The sequence below is a fragment of the Notolepis coatsorum genome (assembly GCF_963971535.1).
Source record: "Notolepis coatsorum genome assembly, chromosome: 20".
Lineage (NCBI taxonomy): Eukaryota > Metazoa > Chordata > Actinopteri > Aulopiformes > Paralepididae > Notolepis > Notolepis coatsorum.
In genome coordinates, this window is record NC_140184.1 from 46,041,751 (window position 1) to 46,069,707 (window position 27,957).

Here is a 27,957-nt window from a genome sequence, read left to right on the forward strand (position 1 = left end):
AAATAGAAGCAGCTCTCGTTAAGTTCGGCATGTCTATCTTTATTACAAGTTCTGTCACATGGGCCCATTTGAAACTGTATTTCAAGAGTAATTGTAGAGGTAATGAAAGGTCTTTGCCCGTCTTAAGGCATTGTGTCTGTTTAATTACAGGGTGGTAGTTTGACCAACATTCTTCTGAGCTCCAGGACAGGGGGTCTCCTGGCCTCCCTTCTCCCCCCAAAGTCCCCTGTCTTGGGGCCTGTTCTCAGAGCCCGGGGCCTCCAGCGAAGATGAGCTCCAGAGCGGCCTGGATGTCCCCGTCTGTGGCCTGCAGCGCCCGCAGCATCAGCTCCTCGTCCTGGATCCCCATGTCCCTCAGCTGCTGCATCTGGGACTGCCAGCGGCCCTGAGGAAACAATAACACAGATACACTTCACCATGGCCTTAAATAGCACACCAGCCAGATACACTGCATCACATGTATCCTATGGGAATTATTATCATCATCATCCTAGGGACCATCTTCCATAAACCTCTCACACATTCACGTCATTATGACATCAAGCCCTGGTGCATCCCCACCCCCCCCGCCTATAGCATATACGAGTGGTCTTTTTATTTCCCGTTTACCAGTAATGTTGTCCTTGATACTGCATGTGGGGTTAATGGGGAAAATTGCATTTTACATTATGTTTTGGTAACGTTTACATTTGTAACACATTGGTCGCCAAAATCCCTTTTTCAGCGTTATTGCCCGCCATGCGTTGACCGCCAAGATCGCTGTACAGCGTTTTTGAGATCAATATTTCATTTTTTCGCCATGGCATTCATAATTCATCCACCCAACCCCCAATGCCCTAGCGGGACCCTAGATGGGACTGCAACGGCTCAATACCGCCGCCTGGTGGATGGTCGGGCGAGTTACACTCTCGCAAAAACCGGAAGTGTCATTGGTGCATCGAGGAAATTCCTCCGGCAGTCACATCTTGCTACGGGACTCCTGACAGACACTATAGTACATATGGATCGCTTTCTAAACTTAATAATCGATATGATTTCGCCATTTATTGCGCCATACAAACCGGAAATGGACCTAGGCGATCGGCGTCGAATAATTGGGATCTTTCACCACCAGTCTCATTGGCTCACGGTAAGAGGAATATAACGTTATTTTCAACCCGATTGTTTATTCATTTCACTGCAAACCATCTGATCAATATATCACCCATACTACATAAAGCCGTTACTGATGATCAAGGAATTATAAACAACCCCCCCCCTCCTTTCCTCCACGCATGATGAAGCATAATGTATACCGATCATATACATTTTAATTTTTTAATATAGCGTGTATGGGAAAGAAACGCCAATCGATAATCTATCATATGCGTTTGGGCCTATAACTAGCGTTTTTGGAATTACAGCAGAAAAGATTAAAAACATACTTATATTCTCGAAGGTATTAACACAACAATGTATGAATGAAAAAGTATAACGTTCCCACATCCTGAACGATAGATAATCGATGTTGAATGGGCCATAGTAATGCAGATATAGCAATACAATTTAAAAAGTTATAGCCCTGCAAAGAAGGTAAACATCTCCATAGGCTTTTAACGGTGGCAGAGAGGGGTATTTCATTTCAAACCTTTATTTATACTTGTGAAAGCACTGAGGTTTCCCTCATTTACAGTGATGACGAGTTAACAAAGGACACAAATATCATAAGTTATTAATTACAATGAATTACAATTACTACAATGATGGATTAAAAACAATTACATGATTCAGTACATAGGTCAAGTGCAATGCCTTTAAACTCCATGAATGACGGGAATGCTCCGAGCTTTAGGCCATGGTTAGACTAGTGTTTTTGTGGTGTTTTTTTATACGTTTTTGAATACGTTTCATGTCCCTATTACACAGAAATGCGTTTTTTGGCGTTTTTTTGTGGATACGGCTGAAACGCTAAATTGTGTTTGCGTTTTGGAGAACCGCTAAAAAACGCGCCGACAACAGCGTGTAGTCTGCATGAGCCGTTGTTGCGAAAACGCCCATGCGCAGTAGATACCATCTGCGTGCCCTTCCGGTGACAGCAGAGCTGTCCCAAACCAAATAGCTGCAGCTACTATGTGTTGTCAAGTTATTGTTATAAGGACCCCAGTCCAAGCTACAACAGTCTGCATTCCCTTAACAATTGTTTGTATTGAGCCGTATTGTATTGTACCCATATGCAATATGTTAAATAAAGTTTACATCCATTCATTCTGCTAGCATTACCGATTGGCACTGCCACTGGATAACATGAGCTAGTGTTAGCCATCAAACCCGGTTAGCTCAAAGCTCCTCTTTCAACTTAACAAGCATTAAACAAAATGGCCCAGTCATCTATTCACCTTTGTTTAATACACACAGCGTTGTCTCTAATGTTATCTAACCACTGATAGCTCCCGATATCATCAGTTTGGTGCTGGCTAAGTAGCGTGAGCTAACGTTAGCTTCTAGCCACAATGCTATACTGTTATAATGGCAAATTCCATTGACGTTAGCATGCAGCTAACAATGCTACCGATCTTTTTTTAGACTAAACTATCCGCTCTTGGTGGTCACTTGTGTTGATGTTAGTTTTGTTTCATCAACAAATGACAGGCAGAACACACAGTGAATGTATCCGTTTTGTTTATTGCACTTTTATTAGGCTTTGCTGAAAAAGAATTGCTGCATTGAGTAAATAGGCAAGATGGTGGCGCCCATAGGCGCCTGCCTTGTTGACATTTTCTTTGCTGGAGCTTCCAGGAAGTGTATTGGCACATTCAAGTTCTGATTGGTTGAAATTGCCTTCATGTTTGCCACCTACTGCCACCTACTGCTTTGGCAGTGTACTACATCAGTGTTCTCAGGTGAAAAAAACGAAAAAAAAAAACGAAAGTGTGACTCGAGGCGCACGACGTCGCGGCGAAACGCATATGACAATGATATGAAAATGAAACGAAAGGTGTAACCGCAGCCTTAGAGTCTGTTGCAGGGTATTCCATGTGTATGGAGCATCGTAGGAGAAGGCAGACTTGCCAAGCTCAGACCGAACTCGAGGCACCCTGAGCACAAGCCGATCATTCGAACGAGTTTGGTAGGTGACAGCACTCCAGACCAACAAAGATGTAATATAAGGTGGAAGTTTGCCAATAATTGCTTTGTAGATAAAAAGATACCCATGATAACTACGTCGCAACGAGAGAGATGGCCAGCCTACCCTCTCATACAAAAGACAATGGTGAGTATCATATTTGTCACCCGTAATAAATCTTAGGGCGGAGTGGTAGGCAGAATCCAAAGGCCTTAATGTAGACGCAGACGCATGCCTGTAAATGACATCACCATAGTCCAATATTGACAACAAAACAGCCTGTACAATTATTTTCCTACAGAACATAGGAAAACTAGCGTGGTTACGGTACAAGAAACCAATCTTTTGCCGTAATTTTGTAGCTAGGTTATCTATATGGAATTTAAAAGAAAGTTTATCATCCAGCCATATACCAAGATATTTATACTCACTAACTCTTTCAATATACAAACCATTTGCTGTTGTTAGGTGTAGCATGTCATAATCTATAACCCTGGCTCTAGAAAACATCATAGACTTGGTTTTACTAGCATTAAGCACTAACTTGAGCTTAGCTAGAGCATTTTGGAGAGTGTCAAACACAAGCTGCAGGTTCACAATAGCTTCCTGAACAGTATCCGCAATGCAGTAGACAACTGTATCATCCGCATAAAGATGAGCCTGACAACCTGCTAGTGATGAAAGACTAGAAACAATATCATTAATATAGATTGTAAAGAGGACCGGCCCCAATACCAAACCCTGTGGTACACCCTTAGACAATGGCAGGAAATCAGATTGAAAGTTACCTGAATTCACAGATTGACACCTTGAAGATAAATAGTCCTGAAACCACGCACAAGCGGCTTTATTCAGGCCAATGCTAGCTAGACTATTCAAAAGCAAGTGATGGTCTACTGTATCAAACGCCTTTGAGAGGTCTACAAAGAGAACTGCACAATGCTTCCCATTGTCCAGGGCTGAAATAATGTCATTAGTGACCAAAGTAACAGCTGTAATAGTACTATGATTTGCTCTGAAACCTGATTGGTGAGTACTTAGCACTGAGCAACTTGAGAAAAAGGTTTTTAATTGGTTGTTTACCAAGGTCTCCAGTGCTTTGGCTAGGCATGATAGTTTGGAGATAGGACGATAGTTATCCATCTTATCCCTATCCCCCCCTTTATGCAAGGGGAGCACCTTGGCAGATTTCCAAACTTGCGGGACTATGCCAGATGCAATAGAAAGGTTAAAGATGTGTGACAATGGCTCACAAATGACAGGGGCTGCCAGTTTTATAAAAAAATTGTCTAAATTGTCCAGACCAGTAGAACACTTAGGGTCTATGGATTGCAAGATATTGAGAGTTTCACTAGATGAAAATGGCTGGAAGGAAAATGTAGGTACACACGAGGCATGATCGAAGATTGGGCTAGGGTCAGAGTCAACATCCAGTGGAGCCAGCCCAGTAGACAACCTGTCAAATAAGGACCCAGCCTCAATGAAGTGTTTATTGAAAGCAAGACAAATTTCCTGAGGATCCGAGATTTTACAATCAGCCACATTAATACACAATGGCAATGTAGCAGGGTTATTTTTTGACAGGTTTACTGCACCCCAGAATTTAGCTGGGTTAGAGTAGGAATTCGAGACTAAGTCTAAAAAGTAATCAGATTTAGCCTTCCTCACAGCTGCAGTAGTTCTATTTCTAAGTTGTCTGAAGGAAGCCAGTCTTGCGTATCCCCAGTGCATCTAGCACGTGACCACGCAGAGTTCCGCTCAGAAAATAATGCTGACAGCTCACTTGAGAACCACGGTGCCACCCTATCCTTAATCCTAGTCCTTTTATAAGGAGCATGTTTATCTACAAAGCAATTAAATGTCTTTATAAAAGAATTTAGTGCAGCTTGCACATTATCAGACCCTGCTAAACATAGACTATTATTAGTAGCAATGTCCTCCAAAAAGGTTTGGGGGTTAAAGATTTTAAGATTTCTCCTTTGAACAATACGCAGTCTTGATTTCAGCAGCTTTGTGGATCTAACACAGACCATAGGACAATGATCACTAATCCCTAAAGAGATGGGCACAACCCCCGGCGGTCAATGTGTTAAGGCAAATTGCTAACCCTAAATGACTGATTGTTGCAGAGAATGCACTGATGCTGGTGACGTCGGGTGACCTGATCTGCAATGCTAAGCTAGTTTTGGCTAAGCCTTTCCTTTTTTTTTTATTTTTTTCTTTAAACTACCGCTTAAAATCTCAAATCCCCTGTCTTATCAGAGAGAGAGAAATTACATAATCAGAAGGCTTTGTTCACAGGACCACAGCTGCATGAACCACAGACAAAGCTAGGAGTGATCTATTAATAGTACATGCATTTTCGTAGAGCTGCTGCAGCAGACATTGAAGACTCAGGAGAAGCCAGAAAATACGTCACCCGTGAGAGGTCTATTGTCTAATTAGCATACGTGTAACCGGGAGGGGGAAAGGGGGGGGCGGGGGGGGGGGCAGGAAGTGGAATTACTGCATGTGTTACATTATCATGAAACTTGATAAAAAAAATACATAAAAGTTAAAACATGATCATTAAAATGCAGCGCTTCCACAACATCTGGAGATAAAGAGGATTTACTGGGCAGCTGTGTTCTAACTGCGAGAGAAGCGGGGCTTGTGACCAGAAGATCGCTGGTTCAATCCCTGGCGTGAAAAGATCTACTGTATGTGCAGGCAGTCAATGAATAACCCAGCGTTTGAGCAGCAAGCCCCAACTGCTCCGGTGAAGCTGGTGAGTGACCAACAGCAGAAAGACTGTGGTTGTACTAGGAACCTCCCTGGTAAAATAATAATAATAATAATTAGGGATGCTCGATATTGGCTTTTTTACCGATACCGATATACCGATATTGTCCAACTCTTAATTTACGATACCGATATCAACCGATACCGATATACGCAGGGTTTCCCCCCCCCAAAAAAACTGAATAATTTCAGGTAATTTACATTACATATCTCTTGTTCAGAGTTCAGTTTTATGTTATTATATACCTAATATCCGATGGTGAAACGCTGTGCGTGGGGTACCTGTAATTCGGAGACCAGGTACCCTGAAAGACTGGATGGAGGAGTATATTTCATAACTTTTCCGAAGCCCAAACGAAAACTAGAGAAGTGCAAGCGGTGGATTATGTTGTGTCGTCGACCACATACACAACTGAATGTGAAGACCATTACCAAGGACACTTATGTTTGCTCAAAGGTAAGGTCAATTCATAAAGACATAATATTTGACGGCATGTATTAGAAACGTAGACCAAACTATTAGTTTGCTAACGTTTGACTTTGACTGCGAACTAGCTATCTTATATCCAGCCCAGTTAGCTAACGTTAGCTGCCAACATGTAACGATACCGCAGATATTTCTGCATCATAAGGTTATCTTTCTGCATCATAACGTGAGCCTTCTGTATCATAAGGTTAGCTTTCTGCATCATAACGTTAGCCTTCTGTATCATAAGGTTAGCTTTCTGCATCATAACGTTAGCCTTCTGCATCATAAGGTTAGCTTTCTGCATCATAACGTTAGCTTATACTCTGGACTGGATTGATAGCAGGGCTAGTACTAGTAGAGCCAGCTAGTGGTAAATAAAGGTTATAAACAGAACCTACCCTGGTAAATAAAGGTTATAAACAGAACCTACCCTGGTAAATAAAGGTTATATACAGAACCTACCCTGGTAAATAAAGGTTATACACAGAACCTACCCTGGTAAATAAAGGTTATACACAGAACCTACCCTGGTAAATAAAGGTTATACACAACCTACCCTGGTAAATAAAGGTTATGAACAGAACCTACCCTGGTAAATAAAGGTTATGAACAGAACCTACCCTGGTAAATAAAGGTTATAAACAGAACCTACCCTGGTAAATAAAGGTTATAAACAGAACCTACCCTGGTAAATAAAGGTTATACACAGAACCTACACTGGTAAATAAAGGTTATGAACAGAACCTACCCTGGAAAATAAAGGTTATAAACAGAACCTACCCTGGTAAATAAAGGTTATAAACAGAACCTACCCTGGTAAATAAAGGTTATACACAGAACCTACCCTGGCAAATAAAGGTTATATACAGAACCTACCCTGGTAAATAAAGGTTATACACAACCTACCCTGGTAAATAAAGGTTATGAACAGAACCTACCCTGGTAAATAAAGGTTATGAACAGAACCTACCCTGGTAAATAAAGGTTATAAACAGAACCTACCCTGGTAAATAAAGGTTATAAACAGAACCTACCCTGGTAAATAAAGGTTATACACAGAACCTACCCTGGTAAATAAAGGTTATACACAGAACCTACCCTGGTAAATAAAGGTTATACACAGAACCTACCCTGGTAAATAAAGGTTATGAACAGAACCTACCCTGGTGGACATTACTAGAAAGCTAAAGAATGCTTAATAGGAATGTTAGAGGTTCTAGAAGGTCCTACTATGACATCATCACCAACGTTCCAAAATGATCGGGCAGAACTAAAGGTTCTAGAATGTACTGCCATGACATCACACACGTTCCAGAATGTTCGGACGGCACTAATTTTCTAGAATGTTCCTAACAATAGGTCCGTGGGTGAATTATGTACCATTACAATCACTACAGTACTGTATTAAGTTTCAAAAGTAAAAGTACAGTACATATTCTATAGGCATCTACTACTTATTGCAAATGTCAACAGACCAGGCTATTAATCCATAATGGAGGTACTAGAAGAAAGGGCAACCAAAATCAACATGTTTCTCCTTCCAAGGGTCATCAATAAGCACAGCAAATGTTGTGACTATGACTAACGGGTCAGGAGATTGACAATGTGCATCCAGCGATAACATTTTAATTCGATTTGTGAACTATGGGTCTGGGGTTGGGACAAAATAAAAATAAATGTATCCACTTTTTCTCCCATTTTTCTATATTTTCTCCCATCCCAATTTCGTATCATCCAATTCAACCCTCCCCTGTCACGAACGCTGTTTCCTGCCTCCCACAAGCCGGCTGCAATGTGGACTAAGTCATACATAGCACAAGTCCCCTCCGGTACTTGAGGTAACAGCAGTCGCATCTTTTCACCTGCGCAGCTCGATCTCTCAGTGGCGAGGAGTAACGCGTGGGAGGCTCACGCTGCCCCCGACACTTCCTGATTCTACTGCGCAGGCGCACCAACCGACCTGTAGGAGTCGCTGTCCACAACGCCCGATCCCCACCCATCAGTTTCCCACCCCCTAATACGGCCAATGTGTATTAGTACGGACGACCAGCTAAACTGAAAGCAAATGTGGATCGCTGGGCTCGAACAGCCGAGCCCAGCGTCTCCAGATTTCGTGGCGAGCGCCTTGCCCACTACGCCACGTAGCCGCCCTGGGACAAAATCAATTTTAAGCCTCGTCACAGCATTCATTTGGCTACAAGAATATAATGGTAAATTACCATAGATGTATCACAACAACACATGATATTGTTCGCTATTCCAGTTTATATCGTACATCCATTTGTGTAACTGTAAATCCATGTATATTTATTGTATATATTAAAAATAGTGGCTATTTATGTACACTTTAGTTGTGGGTTTTCTTTTCTAATCAGAGTGATCTATCTTGAGAATGTGTTGTATATGCATTTATTTATATTTATATTAAAGATAACTTATACTTAGTGTTATAAGAAAAAGAAAATGTCCTGTACCCATATACTGTGATTTACAGGTATTTTGGTAAATGGCTGTATTTATATAGCGCTTTTATCCAAAGCGCTTTACAATTTGTTTCTCACATCTTACCCATTCACTCACACATTCACACACCAACTGTGGAGGCAACCATGCAAGGTGCCAACCTGCTCATCAGTGTCTTGCTCAAGGACACTTCGACACGCTGCCCGGGAGGAGCGAGAATCAAACCGGGAACCTCCGGATTACCAGACGACTGCTCTACTCCCAAGCCACTGTCGCCCCCTATTAGTTAGGTCTATTTTATTATTAGGTATTTTTACTTTGGTCTCTATCACTATACATTTATAGTTAGTGTAATCAATCATTTGACCTGATGTACACTAGAATGTGCAGCATACCATTCTCTGACGTCTCACCCCTTTATGGAGGAGGATTGTTGGCAAGTGACAGCTCTCACTTTTTTCCTCATTCTAGTGACTAGTGACACAACTGTCGGGTCTAGCTCGTATACTGCGTTGGCCCACTAGCCTTAAACTAAATGTATCAGCAATAGTAGTAATCATGGATTATCGTCATAGTTCTTGTAATCTTCAATCAAGTCAACTGTAAGTAATGCTTGAGACGGTATCTATATATAGCTAATGCTTGCATCACCATGGAGGTCTAAGGTAAATGTGTATCTCATGAACGTACTTTTCCACTGCATATTGTAACCCTCTGTCTGCTTCTAGATGAAATATTTGTGTTATCTTTAAAAAACAGGTCTATTACCTGCTGTGGTAAATCTCCCGCTGCCTAGCCCCTTTCGTGACTGTGAAGCAAGGCTTGCATCACAGTCAGGAAAGGGGCTGCCTGCGGCCATCGTCAACGAGTCATTCACGTCGGCTTTGCTTGTCCGAGTTTTCAAAGGGGGTGTGGTTTAGCGACAGGTCTATTCCGAGACTGACTAGCGTTGCTCGTAACAAGTCTCAGTCTCTCTCTCTCTCTCTCTCCTTCAAGTAACCAAACGTTATACTATAAAAACAAACTGGATAGTTGATATATGAACTGGATAGGTGATATAAGCCATTCTCCCTTTCTGTGTGTGTGTGTGTGTGTGTGTGTGTGTGTGTGTTCTTTTAAACTAATCATTATTTTGTATTATTTAACTATTTAATTATTATTTAGGTATTGCACTGCACTGGCAGTTGAATTGAACTGAATTCAAAAAAAGAAACCTCATAACTGAACTGGCACTGAACATTGAACTACACTGGCACTGTTTGCAGATGTACTGTTATTAAAGTTAGTTAAAAACATAATTTTGTATTGTTTTTTTTGGTTAAATCCAAAGGAAAAAAATATTAAATCAGAGAAATCCGATAACAGGAAAATTAAAAACAGAGAAATCCGAAAACAGGAAAATTCATATCCGAAAACAGGAAAAGATAAAACGGATTTCATAAGGCCCTAGTTAAGGAGAGTTAATAAATTCACTCTGAAAATCTGCTCCGCTCTGATAAACAGACTCTTTGGTCAGAGCGTCCAGTGTGCACTCTGAGCCCTCAGAATTTCCGAACAACTTGAGTGCGCTCGCTCTGACGCTGGTTGTAAATAGTTATGAGTGTTGTGAAGGGCCAGATTAAACCGAATATATATATTTATTTATATATATATATTTAATTGTATTTGTATATTCTCTAATATTCCCTGATATCCCTTGTATATTCCTTGTACAATATGCATTGAATATCCATTCTAGCCTACTGAACATCCCATAATAGTCTCCATTCTACTATTGGTCGAGACCTTGGTGCCAGGCTGCCATACCCCTCAGACCCAGTTCAAACGTACCGCTCAACATGTACGAACAAGTCCTAGTTCCGCGTAGGAATCTGGCTACCGCACCACTAATGGGACTATTTGTTCATAGTGCGTATATATACTGCGCTACTAAAGTAGGACTTCCTTTTCAGTCCAGTTTCTTACCCTCCAATAGAGTCACAGACGTAAAGCCTCCCCGCGACGCCACGTGTGGGAGTAAGGCCAAGTTCGCCTACCATCGGTATTGAGACATCGTGTATATTAATATTTGAATAGTCATATTTGGCACTATATCGTCGAGTTGGACGTAGTCTATTAAGCTAATAATAGTCTGTTAATATATAGTGCTTCGTGCGGTGAGAATACTACCGTAGTCAGTACCCCATCGTTTCGGGCAGAGAACTGGCTGCTTATCCAGGGTGGTTGACCCCACGTGAAGCTGCACCCGAGGAGCCCCAGAGCCGACGAGCGAGTGGACCTGTATACCGGATTATTCTACCGACGACAGCCCGCCTTCCCAGGCACGGATTATGCTTTGTATACGTTGATTATTCCATGGATAAAGACCCCCGACACTGCCGTGTGTTGGAACCCCCCCCCCTGGAGAGGACGCAAGGTGAGGAGACGCTCTGCAAGACGAGGTCGCTTCACGTCTCTCCCCCGTGGACCGGAGAGAGCCGGCTCACAGAGAGTCCACCTGCTTTCATCTGTGGTCCAAGGATCGCCGGCGCATTGAACGGCACTACAGTGGGTTCACCTGGGATACCCTTGGCCGGATGAGGCAGCCGGATTCTACCCCCCCCCCTTCCTACTCCTGTCGGCTTACAAGCGACCGGATTAACCCCCCCTAGTGTATCCAGCCTATAATCATTAAAGTATCATTGCTGTTATTCCTTAAACTATTCCAGGTCGTATATGTACCACCTGCGCCTTCAGAGATTGGACATTCTCTATTGATATACCGACGAATACTCTTGCCATAAAAGTGCATACTAATTCCCATTCATAAATGTGATTGATTTGATTAAGTGCTTGCTCTACACACCATCGCTGTGTAGAAATAAAGACCTATTTCTAATTCGTACATTTGTGTTGGATCCGTTTCATCTACGTGACAGTGTTCATCATAATATATTTATGCCGAGTACTGGGTGGCCGAATATTAAGTACAAAGGTAGTGGTAGTAAGTATCATATCTAGTAATACAGTCAGGGAATTGTACCCCTCAGTTACAATGAGTGTTGTATGTGCCTCCCTGTATTGTAAATAGTTCATATGTGTGTTATCACTACTGTATGTATAATTGTAAATAAGTTAATTTATGTGTTGTAAATAAATATTGTTAATATTTATTTACCTAATTTATGTGCAATCGTTTCATTTCAGCTCAGTGTAGAGAAATGCACCGATACTAACAACCGCCTTACTGCACGCATCTATGACGACACTGTTGACACCACGTATCCGTGACACGCGTGCCCCGTGACAACACTAGTAGTTTTGGGGGGCCTACCACCCCCCCTGAAAAAAATCCTAGGGGAAACACATAATCGGCTAGAATACTGAGAGTATCGGCTAGAATACTGAGAGTATCAGGTAGAATACTGAGAGTATCAGGTAGACTACTGAGAGTACTGAGAGTATCAGGTAGAATACTGAGAGTATCAGGTAGAATACTGAGAGTATCAGGTAGACAACTGAGCGTATCAGGTAGAATACTGAGAGTATCAGGTAGAATACTGAGAGTATCAGGTAGAACACTGAGAGTATCAGGTAGAATAATGAAAGTATCGTGTAGAATACTGAGAATATCAGGTAGAATACTGAGAGTATCTGGTAGAATAATGAAAGTATCATGTAGAATACTGAGAATATCAGGTAGAATACTGAGAGTATGAGGTAGAATAGTGAGCGTATCAGGAATGTATGAAAGTCAGCCACTGACTTTCATACATTCCTGATACTCTCAGTATTCTACCTGATATTCTCAGTATTCTACCCAGTGGGTGAAAGAGGTGGTGTCTTGGTGAGGAGTCTGGGTGAAGGAGGTGGTGTCCAGTCCTGGTGAGGAGTCTGGGTGAAGGAGGTGGTGTTCTGTCCTGGTGAGGAGTCTCACCTGTAGAGCAGACATACTGGAGGCCTGCAGAGCTTGCTGTAGAGCCTGGCTGAACAGATCGTTACTGACTGGGGTCCCGGCGGCCGGCATGGGGGCGACTCCAGAGGGGTCCGCCTGAATATAGGACAGAGATTATTAGGGGGTGGGAATCTTTGGGAATATCACATTTACATTTGATTCTTCATTCATTTAAATTATCTCATTTAAAATCGATTCTGATTCTAAATAGCAATACACCTTTGTGTTACAAAACTTGTTTATTGTGTGTCTTTCAGCTTGGCTAATCTTGGCGACCTAGTGAGGTTGAAACCATATCACCAAAAATGTAATTCAGTCATTTATGTGTCAATATTTAATTTTAGTGAGTACAAACGTGTGTATGTGTGCATGTTTGTGTAGATACTTTATTAATCCTACATGGAGAAATTCACACTGCAATAACAATATAAGCAGATACATTGAAAATGGAAATAATAATCTGAGGAATATTATAGATAATAAGAATTAACAATCAAGTGTCTCCAGTATCCAGAGACCAGGATGTAGTGAATATAATAACCATATATAATAACCGTATTCGTTCACCGCACTACATTTGCATTTCAATGACAGCTAGGCAGATGATGTAATAATACTTATACACACTATGATACTGACATGGAAGCGGATACCACTAGCCTAGCTTAAAATTTAGGGAAAGGTGTTTTAGCCAATAGCTAGCTGGTCCGTATCTGCTTCCATTAATTTGTGCTTGCAGCCGGATAGCTTTCTACTGAACGCACAGAGAGGAAATTGGTATCCATCTTCTAAAGTTAAAGTGCATTTCCCATAATGTTGGAGGGTTCATTGAAAATTGACATGGAATCTACAACACAAGACCATGAACAGACTATACAGTAGGGGTGGACGGTCTAAAATGTATATCACGGTATAATTTGAAGCATAGACGGTAACGGTATATATCACGGTATCAGTGTTTCTGTTAGAATAATTTTTTTTGCCTGATAGGCAGGCTATATAAAGAATGACATCCTCAAGGCATGTCGATTTATAATATTTTAACTTAAAACTAGGCTACTTTTGCGTATAAAGTCATTATATTCCAAATAAAATAAGTCCCGAGTCGAGACTCCTGCTCCCATTGCAAACAGCGGGGCTGGATGCTGGATTTTGCTAGAAGTATATGTAGCTGCAGAGCCAGGGGCTCTTTCAGGTCTGGTCACAGGCCCGCTCAACAGCGCCCTGTGCAATACTCAGCGCCCTGTGCAGCACAGTGCAATACTCCAATTCAGCCATTGGCAATTCAGCCGTTGGGTGGGGGGGCGCTGTTTGACGGGCCTGTGACCAGACCTGAAAGAGCCCCTGGCTCTGCGGCTCTGCAGCTGCATGCTATTCGCAGATCCACTGCTGCAGCCGTCCTCCCGCTGCAGCCGTCGTTATCATAACACTACACACATATCGTAATGTTTACAGCAAACTGTAGTTGATCACCAGGTATGTTTTATTAACGTAGAATAATTCATATAAGAAAAACGATAGGGAAATATCTTACCTTTCTCCACTGGTTAAAAATGCCAGGAACTGAAATTGAAACTTGCTGTGCGCCGCGGTGATATGTGTTTATTATGAAATGACAATTGCGTGTTGACACGCCCACTGCGCGAAGCCTCCTAAATAACTTTTTCCAGTTTGCACATATCTATTATCTATGACTAATTCTATCTATTTTTAGGGGCAAATGCGATTGAAATAGTCGCGCTGTGGTTACATGACGTCATTGCTATTTTAGAGCTGCTCTACCGGTTACACGGTATAGTCAAAATCCATACCGTAGAGCAAATTAATACCGTTTATACCGTCCACCCCTACTATACAGAGATACTTGTTTGTGTCAGCTATTGAAACAGTGTCTGAGACTCACCTGACTCGCGGTGGTGGGAGTGACCGCGCTGCTGTCTGGGGTGCTCGCCAGTGCCAGGGCGGTAGCCAGCTCACTCTGTGTTATCGGCCGAGGCCCCGTGGCCCCGCTGTGCCCCAGGGACACCGGCCGCACCCCGCCGGAGCCCCCGGCTCTACTGGAGGGGCCCGCTTGGTTTCCCTGTCGCACAAAAAACACATGGTGTCAAGAGGAACGTCTTCTACGCAGTCAGTGACAGATTCAAGATTCAAGAGGTTTATTCGTCACATACCTACACAAGACATATAGTGAAATGAAGGTGGCCATGCCCGCCTTAATTGTGCAAAAAAACAAAACAAATAATAGAATAAAATAGAATATATAATAAAATAGACATGATAAAAAGTACTAAGATAAAATACAATACAATGCTTAAGCTTACGAATTAACACTTTAATCGCCGAAAACGCAGGAACTTGTCTTTCCTAGCCATGCTCATTCTGCCGAAGACGCCGTAACTCGTCTTTGATGTCAATATTTCAAAAATCTGTCATCGAAATCATATTTCCTTTCCGGAGCCCTGAGACACACTGCTGATCTCCTCTCAACTCTCTTGCGGTTCAAGAGCGCCATCTGGTGGCCGATCGGCAGATCGCCAACCGGAAATTAACCTTTGAACCGGTAGTGCTCATCCATATGTGGTCCGGCCACTCGCTATCGTTAGAGAGACTCCGTCTTGATACAGTGAACATCGATCGGTGCAAATAACTCGAAAAAACAACATGATTTGGACGTATATACTATTATACAACCTGGAAATGGATCGGGCATTTCTACATCTGGTGGCCGACCGGCAGATCGCCAGCCGGAAATTAACCTTTGAACCGGTAGTGCTCATCCATATGTGGTCCGACCACTCGCTATAGCTCCCGCGACTCCATCTTGAAACACTGGATAATAGATCGCTCGCCCTAACTCAATAAACAACGTTATTTGGACGTATATACTATTATACAACCTGGAAATGGATCGGGCATTTCTACATCCCATAAAAGAAAAAAATCTGTTCCACGCTCATCTGCCAGCGGCGCGAGGAAGCCACGGTAAGATTCAGCGTTATTTTCTAACGTCTTATATAGGCCTACTAACTGATCTGATGAACATAATGACCCACTCTGGATGAATCATCTAACGCTACCCACGGAATTATAAACGATCCCCCGCCCATCCGGTCATCATCAGATGATGTGTAGAAACGTCTAGAACCACGTCCAGTTGAAACTTTTTATCTCGCACAGATTCCTACCAAACTGTATTTGATCATCAATATAATGCATTTGGGGCTATAAATCACGTTCTGAAGAAAGCTGCAGAAAACGATAAAAACATACTTATACTTTAGACCATATTTTAGTATGAATATGTGAATGAAAAAGTTTAACGTTGCTACACCCTGAACAATACATATAGGACATTGAATGGGCCATAATAATGGCAATTTAGCAATAGAATTTAAAAAGTTATAGCCCTGCAAAGAAGGGGAACTTCTCCATGTTAAATAGGGCTGGCGAGGGATGGTAAATTATGAATTTAACCCCGGCGATTAAAGTATTAAAAGGTAATGGGTCCTATATACAATATCCTATACAATATACAGTTATACTATGTATACTAAACTATCCTAGATATACTAACTATACAAAAACATACAGCTACTGTATGTAGTGACCTTTTCACTGTGTGACTCTGCTAAACTAGATGTTGAGATCTGAGCAGGTTTAACTCACAGACTGGAAATCTTCGTCGTCGTCAGACATGCCCTCGAACATGAACCCTCCTGCCCCGAAAAAGACAGGAAGCCAAAGATCAACAGATTGTGTATCAACAACATTCATAATAGAACCAATCACCTCCCACTGCTGCACTAGTCAGCATGACGCCCGCAGCTCACCTGGCATGTCGCTGTAGGAGCTAGCAGAGACGTTGCGGGATGAGCTGGTACTGGACTGAGCGGGCATGCTGCCTGCCACAGAGTGAAGGACCAGGATGATGGCATTGACCAGCGCCGGATGGGAACTCATCAAGCTATAAAGAGGTAGACAGAACAGTACAGACCAGTTATAGACCGACAGTTGAAGGAGGGCAACATTATGAAACAACATGTTGTGGTGGACACTAGATGGAGGTGTCTCACCTCAGAATGGACACTGATTGGGTGGTAATGGGCGGTAATTAGGAGGTGATTTAGGGGAGTGGCTGTACCTTTGTTCCTGCTGGATTTGTTTGGAAGTAAAGCTCAGAGACTCAATACTCTGTCTGTTCGTCTTATTTATTAACTTCCCCAGTGGTGACCCTGATTGTTGAACATGAACGATAACGCAGATCCAGCGGCCGTTGCTCCCGCAGTGTTTGCGGCTGCAGTCAACATGATCCGGCCCTGTGGTTCCAACATATTGAGGCGCAATTTGACCTCTGAGGAATCACGGTGGATGACACCAGATACTACCATGTAGTCACAGCGTTGGATTCCTCCACTACTCGCCGGGTGATGGGATTCCTGAGAGAACGACCAGCAGTCGGCAAATACAATGTGCTCAAAGAGCAGCTGTTGCGGTTGTTCCAGCTGTCCGACGCAGAGCGCCTATTGTCCCTCAACGGATTTGGGGGACAGTAAACCTACAGAGCTGATGGAGAACATGCTAGCACTGCTCGGTTCAGGTGACGCTACTTTTATTTTTGTCCAGCTTTTCCTGCATCAACTACCGACTCCGGTGTGCACTACCCCTTCCACATTCCCTGTGACTGTTAAAAACAGTCGTTATGGCCACATGGTCACACCTCCTAAAAGAGACTGAAGACACTGGGTGTACTGTTTGTTCCTGCTGGATTTGTTTGTAATATTTCCGATTGTAAAAAGCGATGGTGTGGGGATATTTGCTGTTTCCAAAGACTGGATTTCAGGAGCCATAACAGAAATATCTGCACAGCGATGCCAATTCCAATCAGTAGCAAGTGACATGTATGTTGGTTGCCCTGAGGCTCTGCTAAACTAGATGAATGTTGGTTGTCCTGAAGCTCTGCTACATGAGATGAATGTTGGTTGTCCTGAGGCTCTGCTAAAGTAGATTAATGTTGGTTGTCCTGAGGCTCTACTACATGAGATGAATGTTGGTTTCCCTGAGGCTCTGCTAAACAAGATGAATGTTGGTTTCCCTGAGGCTCTGCTAAACTAAATGGTGTTGCCATCCTTTAAAATATGCAGCATGTTTTCTTCCAGATTTATTGTTCTTGCTTTCAAACTTCATCTAAAGATGAATCATTATGTGACAAGTAAAAGCATGATCAAATGACCATGTAGATTAATTTGACATTTCAGCTACAATATCCATAGTTAGTTATCTTTATGCAAGTTTGGCAAACCTTTCCTGGAAACTGGCGCCATTAAAATCATGTTTGTTTACATTCTTGCTGCACCTAACAAAGTTATGATTGCCGGGTTACACCCCTTTGTAGCCAATCAGGAACGGGTGCGAGGAGGAGGTACGTGAAAGTGGTGTCCTCCTCACATGTTTATCAAAGCATACAATTTTCAGGGACCCTGTTTTTGCTCCAAGTTTTCACCTAGTGAGGACATAAGCACAGAGTAAAATCTATCTAATTTTAATTATTTTTAAATTACGTAATAATCATGCATTACATGATCTGGCTGTCAACATGGAGGAATTATTAAAGACAAAACCACACTTACACATCCAGCATGTTGGGGTCTGTGAACTGCACAAAGAGGTCTTTATCTTGAAGCACTCCTGTAGGCATCAAGAGCGGCATTTTAAAATGACATCCTATTACTCACACATTTTATTATTGAAGATTTATCAGGCTAAGGAGCAAGACTCATCAAGGCTTACCTAGTGATACCGGGTCAGACTTAAGCCCTGGTGTGGCCACAATGATCTGGTCCATAGATTCCTTATTGGTCAGCATCTTATACACCTGGGTGGGGGGAACCAGGCTTTACGATTACGGCGGCAAAAATAATTATTTGGTCAATATTGAGATCACAATTATTTAACACGATTAATCATTGACTTTGGAAACATGCATTTATTGAACTTGTATTAAAAAAAGAGGTGGGGGGGGGGGTTTCTTTGAACTTTAAATATAATTCAACTGAAAAACAAAAACACGACCTGGCTAAAAGTAATTTATTTTAATAATAAAACATTTTGTAAACGTAAACATTCTAAATGGGTCCCAAGTTTATCTTCTGTTGCTGTGTTTGCGAATACTAGAGATGGGCACGAGCAGTCACAGAGGCTCTTCACTGCTCTTCACTTAGCAAAGGCGAAGGGCCTCTCCTCTATCCCGATTCTCCTGGACCTGTTGGCAGCCTTCGACACAGTCAACCATCAGATCCTCCTCGCATCCCTCACAGGAATAGGAGTGGCTGGCTCTGCGCTGGCATGGCTGACATCCTACCTTCGACAACCGCTCCTACCAAGTATCATGGAGAGGGACCCTGTCAGCCCCCTTCAGACAGGTGTCCCCCTCAGTCCTTGGACCCCTCCTCTTCTCCCTCTATACCAAATCTCTGGGTAACATGATCACGTCTCAATCTCTCATGCCTTCTCGTATCATTGATATGCCGATACTCAACTCTTCCTCTCCTTTCCTCCCTCAGATATCCATGTCTCTGACCGGATCTTGGCCTGTTTGTCCGACATCTCCGCCTGGATGGCGACTTACACCTGCTTCACCTGCCGCCCAATCCTCCCGGCTGACCAACCTTTCCATCACAGTGGAGAATGTAGCTGTGGCCGCGTCCCCGACCGCCAATAACCTTGGTATTGTCCTTGATGTCCGGCTGAACTTCTCCGCTCACATTGCTGCAACAACCAGAACCTGCAGATTCCTCATGAGCAATGTCAGAAGGATCTGCCACTTCCTGACAAAAGAAGCCACCCAACTGCAATGCACTGCTTGCTGGCCTACCGACCGCCACCACCAAGCCACTTCAACTCATTCAGAACCCATTGCCCGCTTGATCTCCAACCTACCAAAGTCAGCCCATGTTACCCCACTTCTTAGGGACCTGCACTGGCTCCCCATCGCCGCACAAATCCGCTCCAAGGTCCTCGACCTGGCATATCGCACAGTGAAGGGAACGGCTCCCGCCTACCTCCGGTCAATGGTCCCTAGCTACACACCCTCAAGACCCTTCCGCTCTACATCTTCTGACCGCCTCTGACCCATTCCTATCTGAGACCCGGGAGGGTCATCAAAGAGAAGCCGCCTATTCTGGGTCCTTGCTCCACAATGGTGGAATGAACTTCCCACCACAGTTAGGACAGCTGAAACCCAAACAATATTTCGCTATTGACTAAAGACACACTTCTTCAATCAATATCTGAAATTAAAAGAAAAAAATTATAATAACCTTCTTACTGTCCTCTACTATCATGCACTCTTCCTAATATACTCAACTGATAGAGATGTACCCTTCCTGCTGACTTGTCGTACAGAACTTGTAAGTCGCTTTGGATAAAAGTGTCAGCTAAATTACAAAATGTAAATGTAAATTAATGTTTTCCCAGATCGAATACTCAAATTAATTACTTGAGTAGTGCTCAAGCCCTGGCTGTTTCCCTAGCAATGCAATTCTATTGAAAAAGGTCAATAACAGAGGACCAGTGTTGATGCCTTCATTGCCTTGTACTTACTGAGTCTCTGTAAGAAGAGTTGAGCGAGTGGAGAGCAGCATGGAACACTCTGAACTCCCTCGCTGCAGTCGCTCTGTTCACCGGTTCTAAACAAGAGAATGACAAGAAAAGTTATCACAGTATGTACATGTAGAATAATGTTCTGTGGGTATTTAAAGCTTCAACAAACGGTTTGTGATACTGTAAGGGTCTTTCATTGGGGATGTGCGCTCCCTAGTGGTCTGAGGTGATATTGCACAGGGGTCCATTAAAAGCTTTAATGTTCTGAAAACCTAGGTACTATTTTATTTTTCACAATTGAGTATCTCAGATGAAAAATATAAGACATATACGTCTGTTTGACGTTTTCAGAGGAACAATGTTTTCAAACGTTATTATCTAAAGATAGTGAATTAAAACACTAAAAACACACTTCAATCAATATCTGAAATAAAAAATAAAAAAAAAACTTTGTACTGTCTTTTACTATCATGCACTTTGCCACAAAATAATCTTCCTTGCCTATATTACCACCCACTATGCTAAAATGTCTTTACTACTATGCACTCAAGCCTGTTGCACCCAAGTTCAACACTTTTTGATGAACAATGTTACTTCGCTGAAAGAGTTATAGCCTTCATGCTGAGCTGTTGTACATAACTTGTAAATCGCTTTGGATAAAAGCGTCAGCTAAATGACAAAATGTTAAAAAAAGAGGCGGAGTAATTTCTGGTGATATATCACATTCACACTACAAGTGATGTGGATTGATTTCACAACTGAAAATACATGGGCTGTCCAAAATAGTTTAAAATGTACATGTTATTCAGTACAATGGTTCAATTGTTTGCAGATAATGTATTTCTATTGTTAATATTCTGTGTTTAAATAAATCCACTTAAGGTTCTAAACACCTTCAGTAAAATATCAAAATCAAATGCTTGTTCACTCTCTCCTCACTCATTGGTTACTGTCTGGTAAAAATCATCAGACATATTTAAAGACGCACAGCATCCTTCTATTGTGTGATATATTAAATACAATGAGATCAGAGAGACAAGTTATATTTTGTCAAAGCACTGCCAGACACAGAACAGGCTCAGAGATCTGTAAAATGCTTATATTGGCTGAAAATATCAGCTGACCGATATCTGTCTAGCCCAATTAATATATATGCAGAAGGGGGTCCTTAGCATTCACCTGTCCTTGTGAGGGGACCCTCCCTGGCTTGCAAAAAGTTGAAAACCCCTGCTATGGCCACTGTATGGCCACCAATGTTAAGGGTCAGGACCCAAAGGCACATCAGGAGAAAATGCATATTGGTCCTGAAATGATCCTGGGGTAACTGGTATCAAAAGTTAGAAGTTGCCACAGCCCTCACCATTTTGTGCAACAAATGGTAGCCTGGATAAAATATCGTAGTCCAGTAGCTTAAAATAGTTTTGGGTCCTGAGAAAACATATTGCTAAGTTAACACTGCAAACTGTTACATGATAAACCATTGCTATAAGCCATTGTACTGTAGTGCATGGTGTAGAACTACATATACAGTACCTGGGTTAATCACTGTCATGGTGTAGAACTACATATACCTGGGTTAATCTCTGCCATGATAGAACTACATATACCGGAGTTAATCTCTGCCATGGTAGAAGATATACCTGGGTTAATATCTGCCATGGTGTAAAACTATATATACATGGGTTAATCTCTGTCATGGTGTAGAACTATATATACCTGGGTTCATCTCTGTCATGGTGTAGAACTGTATACACCTGGGTTAATCTGTCATGGTGTAAAACTATATATACCTGGGTTCATTTCTGGCTCTGGCCAAGTCTTCCTCAGGATGTGCAAGGTGGATCCTGGCTGAATTCCACAAGCATCCAGTGTCAGGTCATCCTTCAATTTCCGGCCACAGTGGACCAGTTCTGACACAAAGAATATCCACATTTTAGATACAGACCACTTTTTAGTTGCAAGGTAGAGATGATGATGGTGATGATGGTGATGATGATGATGATGATGATGATAATGATAATACCGATTAAATCTGGGTCTTGGATGGAGTCAGAGAGTTGTGCAGCAACAAGCTGTTTCAGGGTAGAGACTCTGTACCCTCCAGGTGTTACATCTCCTGGCATCATCTCCGGGAAGTGGAACATGGATTTAGGCTGATCCACCAGCTTCAAAGACAGGTGCCACTCTGAGGAAGTCATCTCTAGCTGTTTTTACACAAACAAGACATGATGAGAACACAAGTGTGGCTAAACAAAGATGAATAGAAAGGCTAATAAATGTGCCTTTGTTAGTTGAAATTGTCCAACAAAATCAACAATGTCTCACATGTACTTAACTTTACATGAGGCTACTTTACTGAGTGATAATTCTAATCAGATGTATGTGTAACAGTAAAGTGCACTAACAATATACAGGGCATGTGTGTAATATACAGTGTAATATACAGTATAACGTATTAAATTGAATATATATAACAAAGCTACTGAGTAAATATCTTAATCTAATGTATGTACAGTATTATTATGTACAGCGATACAGGTATAATGGTAGGCATATGTACAGATATATAGTACAGGTATGTACAAATTATTATGTAGGTATATTCAGACAGATGTGGAAAATATATATACGATAAATATGCATATATATCATATACAACATTATTGTACATGGCTATCTATCATACAGAGTTGTATGGGTCGACTATAGTTTGAGGTAAGTAGCTAGTATGATTACAGTTTAAGGCAGAACGATGTGAAACGATACATAAAATGTTTGCTTTAATGTGTGATATTACTAACGTGCACCAAAAACCACTATATAACAACGCCTATTATATGAAACTCATCTAGATAACTGCATATTTGCACACAACAAGAGGGGCGAATCGCACACTCACCATTGTTTTGTTGACAGTCTATTCACTTCCGGGTTTGTCATGAAATAAACGTGAAATATACGTCATCACACGTCACCAGTCCGGAAATACATTTTGCAGCAGTCGTTTTTCGATTTCAATAAAGTATCTATTTTCAAAGCGTTGCATTATTGTAATGTTTGTCTTTTAGTCAGAATTTCTTTCAAATAAATATTAAAGCCCCAGTTGTGTTTTGTATCATGCCAACATGTATACACAGTCTAGACAGTCTAGACAGTCTCCTCCCCACCGCATGTATATATTCCCTCCCCGCCGTATGTATATTTCCCTCCCACCCACCCACCCCCTCCTAATGTACAGTCCCCTCCCCATCATATGTATATACTCTGTCAGGATCTAGGGGTAACAGTACTGTATATTTGAATACCGCCTATGTCACAAATGTATCAGTACTAAATACCTATATGTCCCTATGCCATAAATGTCATGTATGTTGTGTATGTCATAAATGTCTATATGAATTGAAAATGGGGGACCCTGATGGAAACAAGACAAACGTCTTTCTCAGGTCTGCATCCCCTTAACAATTGTATGTATTGAGCTGTACTGTATTGTACCCATTCTGCAATCTGTTAAATAAAGTTTTCATTCATTCATTCATTCACACAATTGGCCAAGGACCCCATCTGAGAAGATATTTTTGTTACTTATTGTCATGATTCAATCCAGAAGTCCACATCTGTCACTGTATGGAACAATATGTAATTAGTGAAATAAACTATTCCCCACTTTGAAAACTATTAATATAGCCTACCTATTCGCCCACATTATTGAAGAATTTGATCAGATGGAAAAGATAAATCATAATAAAATCATATGTTTTTACTCCAGTGTTTTTACACATATAATTACAGACACAAAATACAACAAATATCATTAAAATTTATTGTTGCCTTGTGTTTCCTTGTATCAGTCAATCAACTACTAGAGAGTGAAAACATGTTTTTAAACCATGTAATCCCTATAGTCATCTATAATAAGGTCACAACAACATAGCCTGCGTGTAGGCATATTGGTCTAACAACATAACATTAGATAGCCTGTAGGCCGGCTGTCGTGGCTGAATATGAATGCTCTTTAGAATGTCTCACAATATATTTTCCTAGTATGACTATGTGGACGTAAAACACGAACCTGAATGAATGAATGAATGAATGAATGAATGAATGAAAACTTTATTAACAGATTGCAGAATGGGTACAGTACAGTACAGCTCAATACATACAATTGTTAAGGGGATGCAGACCAGAGAAAGACTTTCGTCTTGTTTACATCAGGGTCCCCCATTTTCAATTCATCGTAACATATATGACATACATGACATACAGATAGACAGTACTGCTACATCTATACATTTATGACATACCAGATTTGCAATTACAGTACTGTTTGTGATACAAAAAGAGTCCAGAAAGAAAAGAGTATATACATTAGGCGTAGAAACTGTACATTGGATTGGGTAGGTGGGGGGGGACTGTACATTGGAGGTGGTTGGGTGGGTGGGGGGGGGGGGGTTGGTTGGCGTGGAGTGGGGGGGGGGGGGGGGGGGGACCTCTCATTGTTTTGTACTCTTGAGATTTAAATGGGTGTGAAGAGGAGAATGGTTGGAAACCAACATCTCAAAACACCATGATTGAGTTTCCTGCTGCATAGTCTTGTTATCCATGACGACTCATGTCTGCATGAAACTATTTGGTGATCCCTGACATTTGTTTGTGACACCCCCTGTTTTAATAATCCTTTATGATACAATTTAGCCTTACAAATTGCTCCAGAAACACATTTTCCTTGAACACAAATGAATAGAATACAAATAAAAGGGAGATTGAGATTATTACATCACAGAGGAATAGTCATAGTCAATAGTTTATTACATTGTATCATTGTGTTCTGGTGATGGCCCACTACTACTACACACCTGAGTGATCAGAACAGGCTTGTGTTATGATACAGTATCTTAATGGTACCTCATGGTACCAAAGCACCTCAAAGGCGCTTAAAACAAAATTACAAACATCACAAAACAAACTGGTCAGACTACTACTTGACCTGAACCCCAGAACCCACCTCACCCCTGCCCACTTTGACAACCTAGGATGGCTTAGAGTTAGAGTAGACGACAGAGTACAGCAACTTGCAATGGGCCTGGTCTACAAGATACACTATACGACCGGGGTGCCCATGTACATGTCAAAATACTTCCAAAAGGTCAGTGAATACCACAACCACTACACCAGAGGAAGCTCAACAAATCATGTTAAACCCAGATTCGGCTCAAACAAGGGACTAAACACGTTTCGCAATTATGCCACAACAATGTGGAATGCCCTACCCAAAGCTGTAAAGGAATGTGAATCCCTGCCCACATTCAAAACCGCTCTTAAAGAGCACCTACGGGAGTCTGCAATTCGAAACTGGCCACCGTAAATGCCCAAAACCCCCACCACCTCCTAATAGACAGTCTCCTCCCCACCGCATGTATTCCCTCCCCGCTGTATGTATATTTCTCTCCCACCCACCCACCCCCTCCTAATGTACAGTCCCCTCCCCATCATATGTATATACTCTGTCAGGATCTAGGGGTAACAGTACTGTATATTTGAATACCGTTTATGTCACAAATGTATCAGTACTAAATACCTATATGTCCCTATGCCATAAATGTCATGTATGTTGTGTATGTCATAAATGTCTATATGAAATGAAAATGGGGGACCCTGATGGAAACAAGACAAACGTATTTCTCAGGTCTGCATCCCCTTAACAAAGTATGTATTGAGCCGTACTGTAATGTACCCATTCTGCAATCTGTTAAATAAAGTGTTCATTCATTCATTCAATGGTTACAATGGTAGCGTGTATTTTCTAAAATAAAATAAAAAGCTTTACTTAAAAAGTAGGTGTAGCCTAAAGAGTGTTACACTGACGTATAACGGTTCGTATTACCGTGGGGGTCGGGAAGACTTTCCCCTGTATGACATCACATCACACACCAGCCTGCTGCACAAAGCGGTCAAAGGAGTGGTTTCAGTGAAGCGAAACGTCCCAAGTAATTTCCGTCTCTCCTGGAAAACAAAGACATCATTAAGATTGATCAAATAGCTTTTTACCAAAGAACAATCTGTTGCATCTGACCAAGTGTTTATGAGAAGAATGAGAAGCTCAAGAATATAAACTGCGCTGAAAGAATCACTGCCGCTGGATGGTTGGTGATTTAATTTTGTTTGGGTTCCCCCTAATATGGTAAGAGTCGACACATATGTGTATGAAAATAATAAGACAAATCTAAATCTAAGCTATACAGTTGTTATGAGCTAAATTCAACGTGGTGGTGTAATATCGTATTGTTGAAAGAGCAGAGCTCTGCATTATAAGTCGGGGTGTTTCCAAAATACAAGCAACAGCTGAAGAATAACTCAAGGGAACTGTTTTCGCAACATTATAGTTACTATTTACTACTACACTATATAGGCCTACGAGAGTTGTTTCCACTCAAGACAAAGCAGGGACATACGAATAGTGTTTGTCTCCTACATTTTCACCCATGTGTACCTTTGAATGAAATGGGATCTAACAGGATGCGCCCCCAGTTGGACGAAAAGTGCACAATATTTTTGTCCATATCACAATTTTTATGGTAACGTTCATACTCATCATAATACACCTGGGGAAATTAGTAGGCTGCATAGATCTAGTCTTACTCTGGACAATGTGTACTTTTAACATACAACAGGCCTACATCAGCACATCAGATATATCTATCTATCTATCTATCTATCTATCTATCTATCTATCTATCTATCTATCTATCTATCTATCTATCTATCTATCTATCTATCTATCTATCTATCTATCTATCTATCTATCTATCTATCGCCTTCACTGTCTACAAGCTACAACTAAATTACACTGTAAATCACAACTACCTGCCTCTATAGTCTATAACCTATAGTCTACCCATATAACACTGTATGATAGCAATGTACTGTATACTGTATATTAATCTATATCCATATTAATATATCTGCATATATTGCTCTTTACATACCTGTATACATACCCACTATGTGCATTGAACATGCTGTATCTATATCTATATATATATATCCCATACATATTTTTTTTATTTTATTTATCTATTTGTATAAATATTTGTTTATTATTATTGTATTATGATTAGTTATACCACTGGCCAGTATGGCCAGTATTGTTAGTGCACTTTACTGTTACCTTGCACTCTGGTTTGATGCCAACTTATTTTGTTGTACTGTACTGTGCTGTATAATGACAATACATTTGAATAAAATCTAATCTAATCTACTTCTCTACATCAATTGTAGAGAAAGGTGTTAAAACATAATGTTACAAATATCAGGTTATTGACCATTGAGCCTCTCAACCCTTCAATTAGTTGAAAGTACAGGAGTTTATGGTAATTTCAAGTATTATCATTTTATTGAAGATGGTCACTGCAATGACATTACATTCAATCTTTCTGTACAGCCATTCCTAAAGTCCTTCCTTTGTATTATATGGCATATGGAAGATATAGATTTATCTGTTGGTGGTTATAGTTCATAGTGGGCCTACACATGTACTGCTGGTGGTTGTAGTTCATAGTGGGCCTACACATGTACTGCTGGTGGTTGTAGTTCATAGTGGGCCTACAC

At 41.4% G+C, this 27,957-nt stretch overlaps 2 protein-coding genes across 4 annotated transcripts in view; one reads left to right on the forward strand and one right to left on the reverse strand.

The window, feature by feature from the left end:
* Positions 1–26,370, reverse strand: ubl7b (ubiquitin-like 7b (bone marrow stromal cell-derived)). Of its 2 annotated transcripts, none has more exons than XM_084337197.1 (11): positions 26,234–26,370; positions 22,373–22,553; positions 22,140–22,259; positions 20,350–20,435; positions 18,538–18,622; positions 18,378–18,435; positions 16,581–16,714; positions 16,417–16,466; positions 14,654–14,830; positions 12,733–12,846; positions 1–385 (listed from the first exon to the last, which is right to left on the reverse strand). In XM_084337197.1, the coding sequence occupies exons 2-11, from the start codon at positions 22,545–22,547 to the stop codon at positions 245–247; spliced, it is 1,140 nt and encodes a 379-aa protein (XP_084193323.1). In that variant the 5' UTR covers positions 22,548–22,553; positions 26,234–26,370; the 3' UTR covers positions 1–244. The 2 variants fall into 2 exon arrangements, with proteins under 2 accessions (XP_084193323.1, XP_084193322.1); XM_084337196.1 differs by lacking the exon at positions 26,234–26,370 and adding an exon at positions 23,249–23,280.
* Positions 26,353–27,957, forward strand: part of cd276 (CD276 molecule) — a 179,675-nt gene continuing 178,070 nt past the window's right edge. The window contains exon 1 of one of the 2 annotated variants that reach the window (XM_084337199.1): positions 26,353–26,492. The gene's annotated coding sequence lies outside the window, so the exon portion shown is untranslated. Of the gene's footprint in view, positions 26,531–27,957 lie in introns of both variants that reach the window. The other variant, XM_084337198.1, reaches the window with a different exon arrangement.

Coding starts and splice junctions, on each gene's coding strand:
- ubl7b (XM_084337196.1), bottom strand. Junction 22,260..22,372: donor CCAAGACCCAGATTTAATCG/GTATTATCATTA, acceptor TCTTTGTGTCAG/AACTGGTCCACTGTGGCCGG. Junction 386..12,732: donor CCAGTATGTCTGCTCTACAG/GTGAGACTCCTC, acceptor TTGTTTCCTCAG/GGCCGCTGGCAGTCCCAGAT.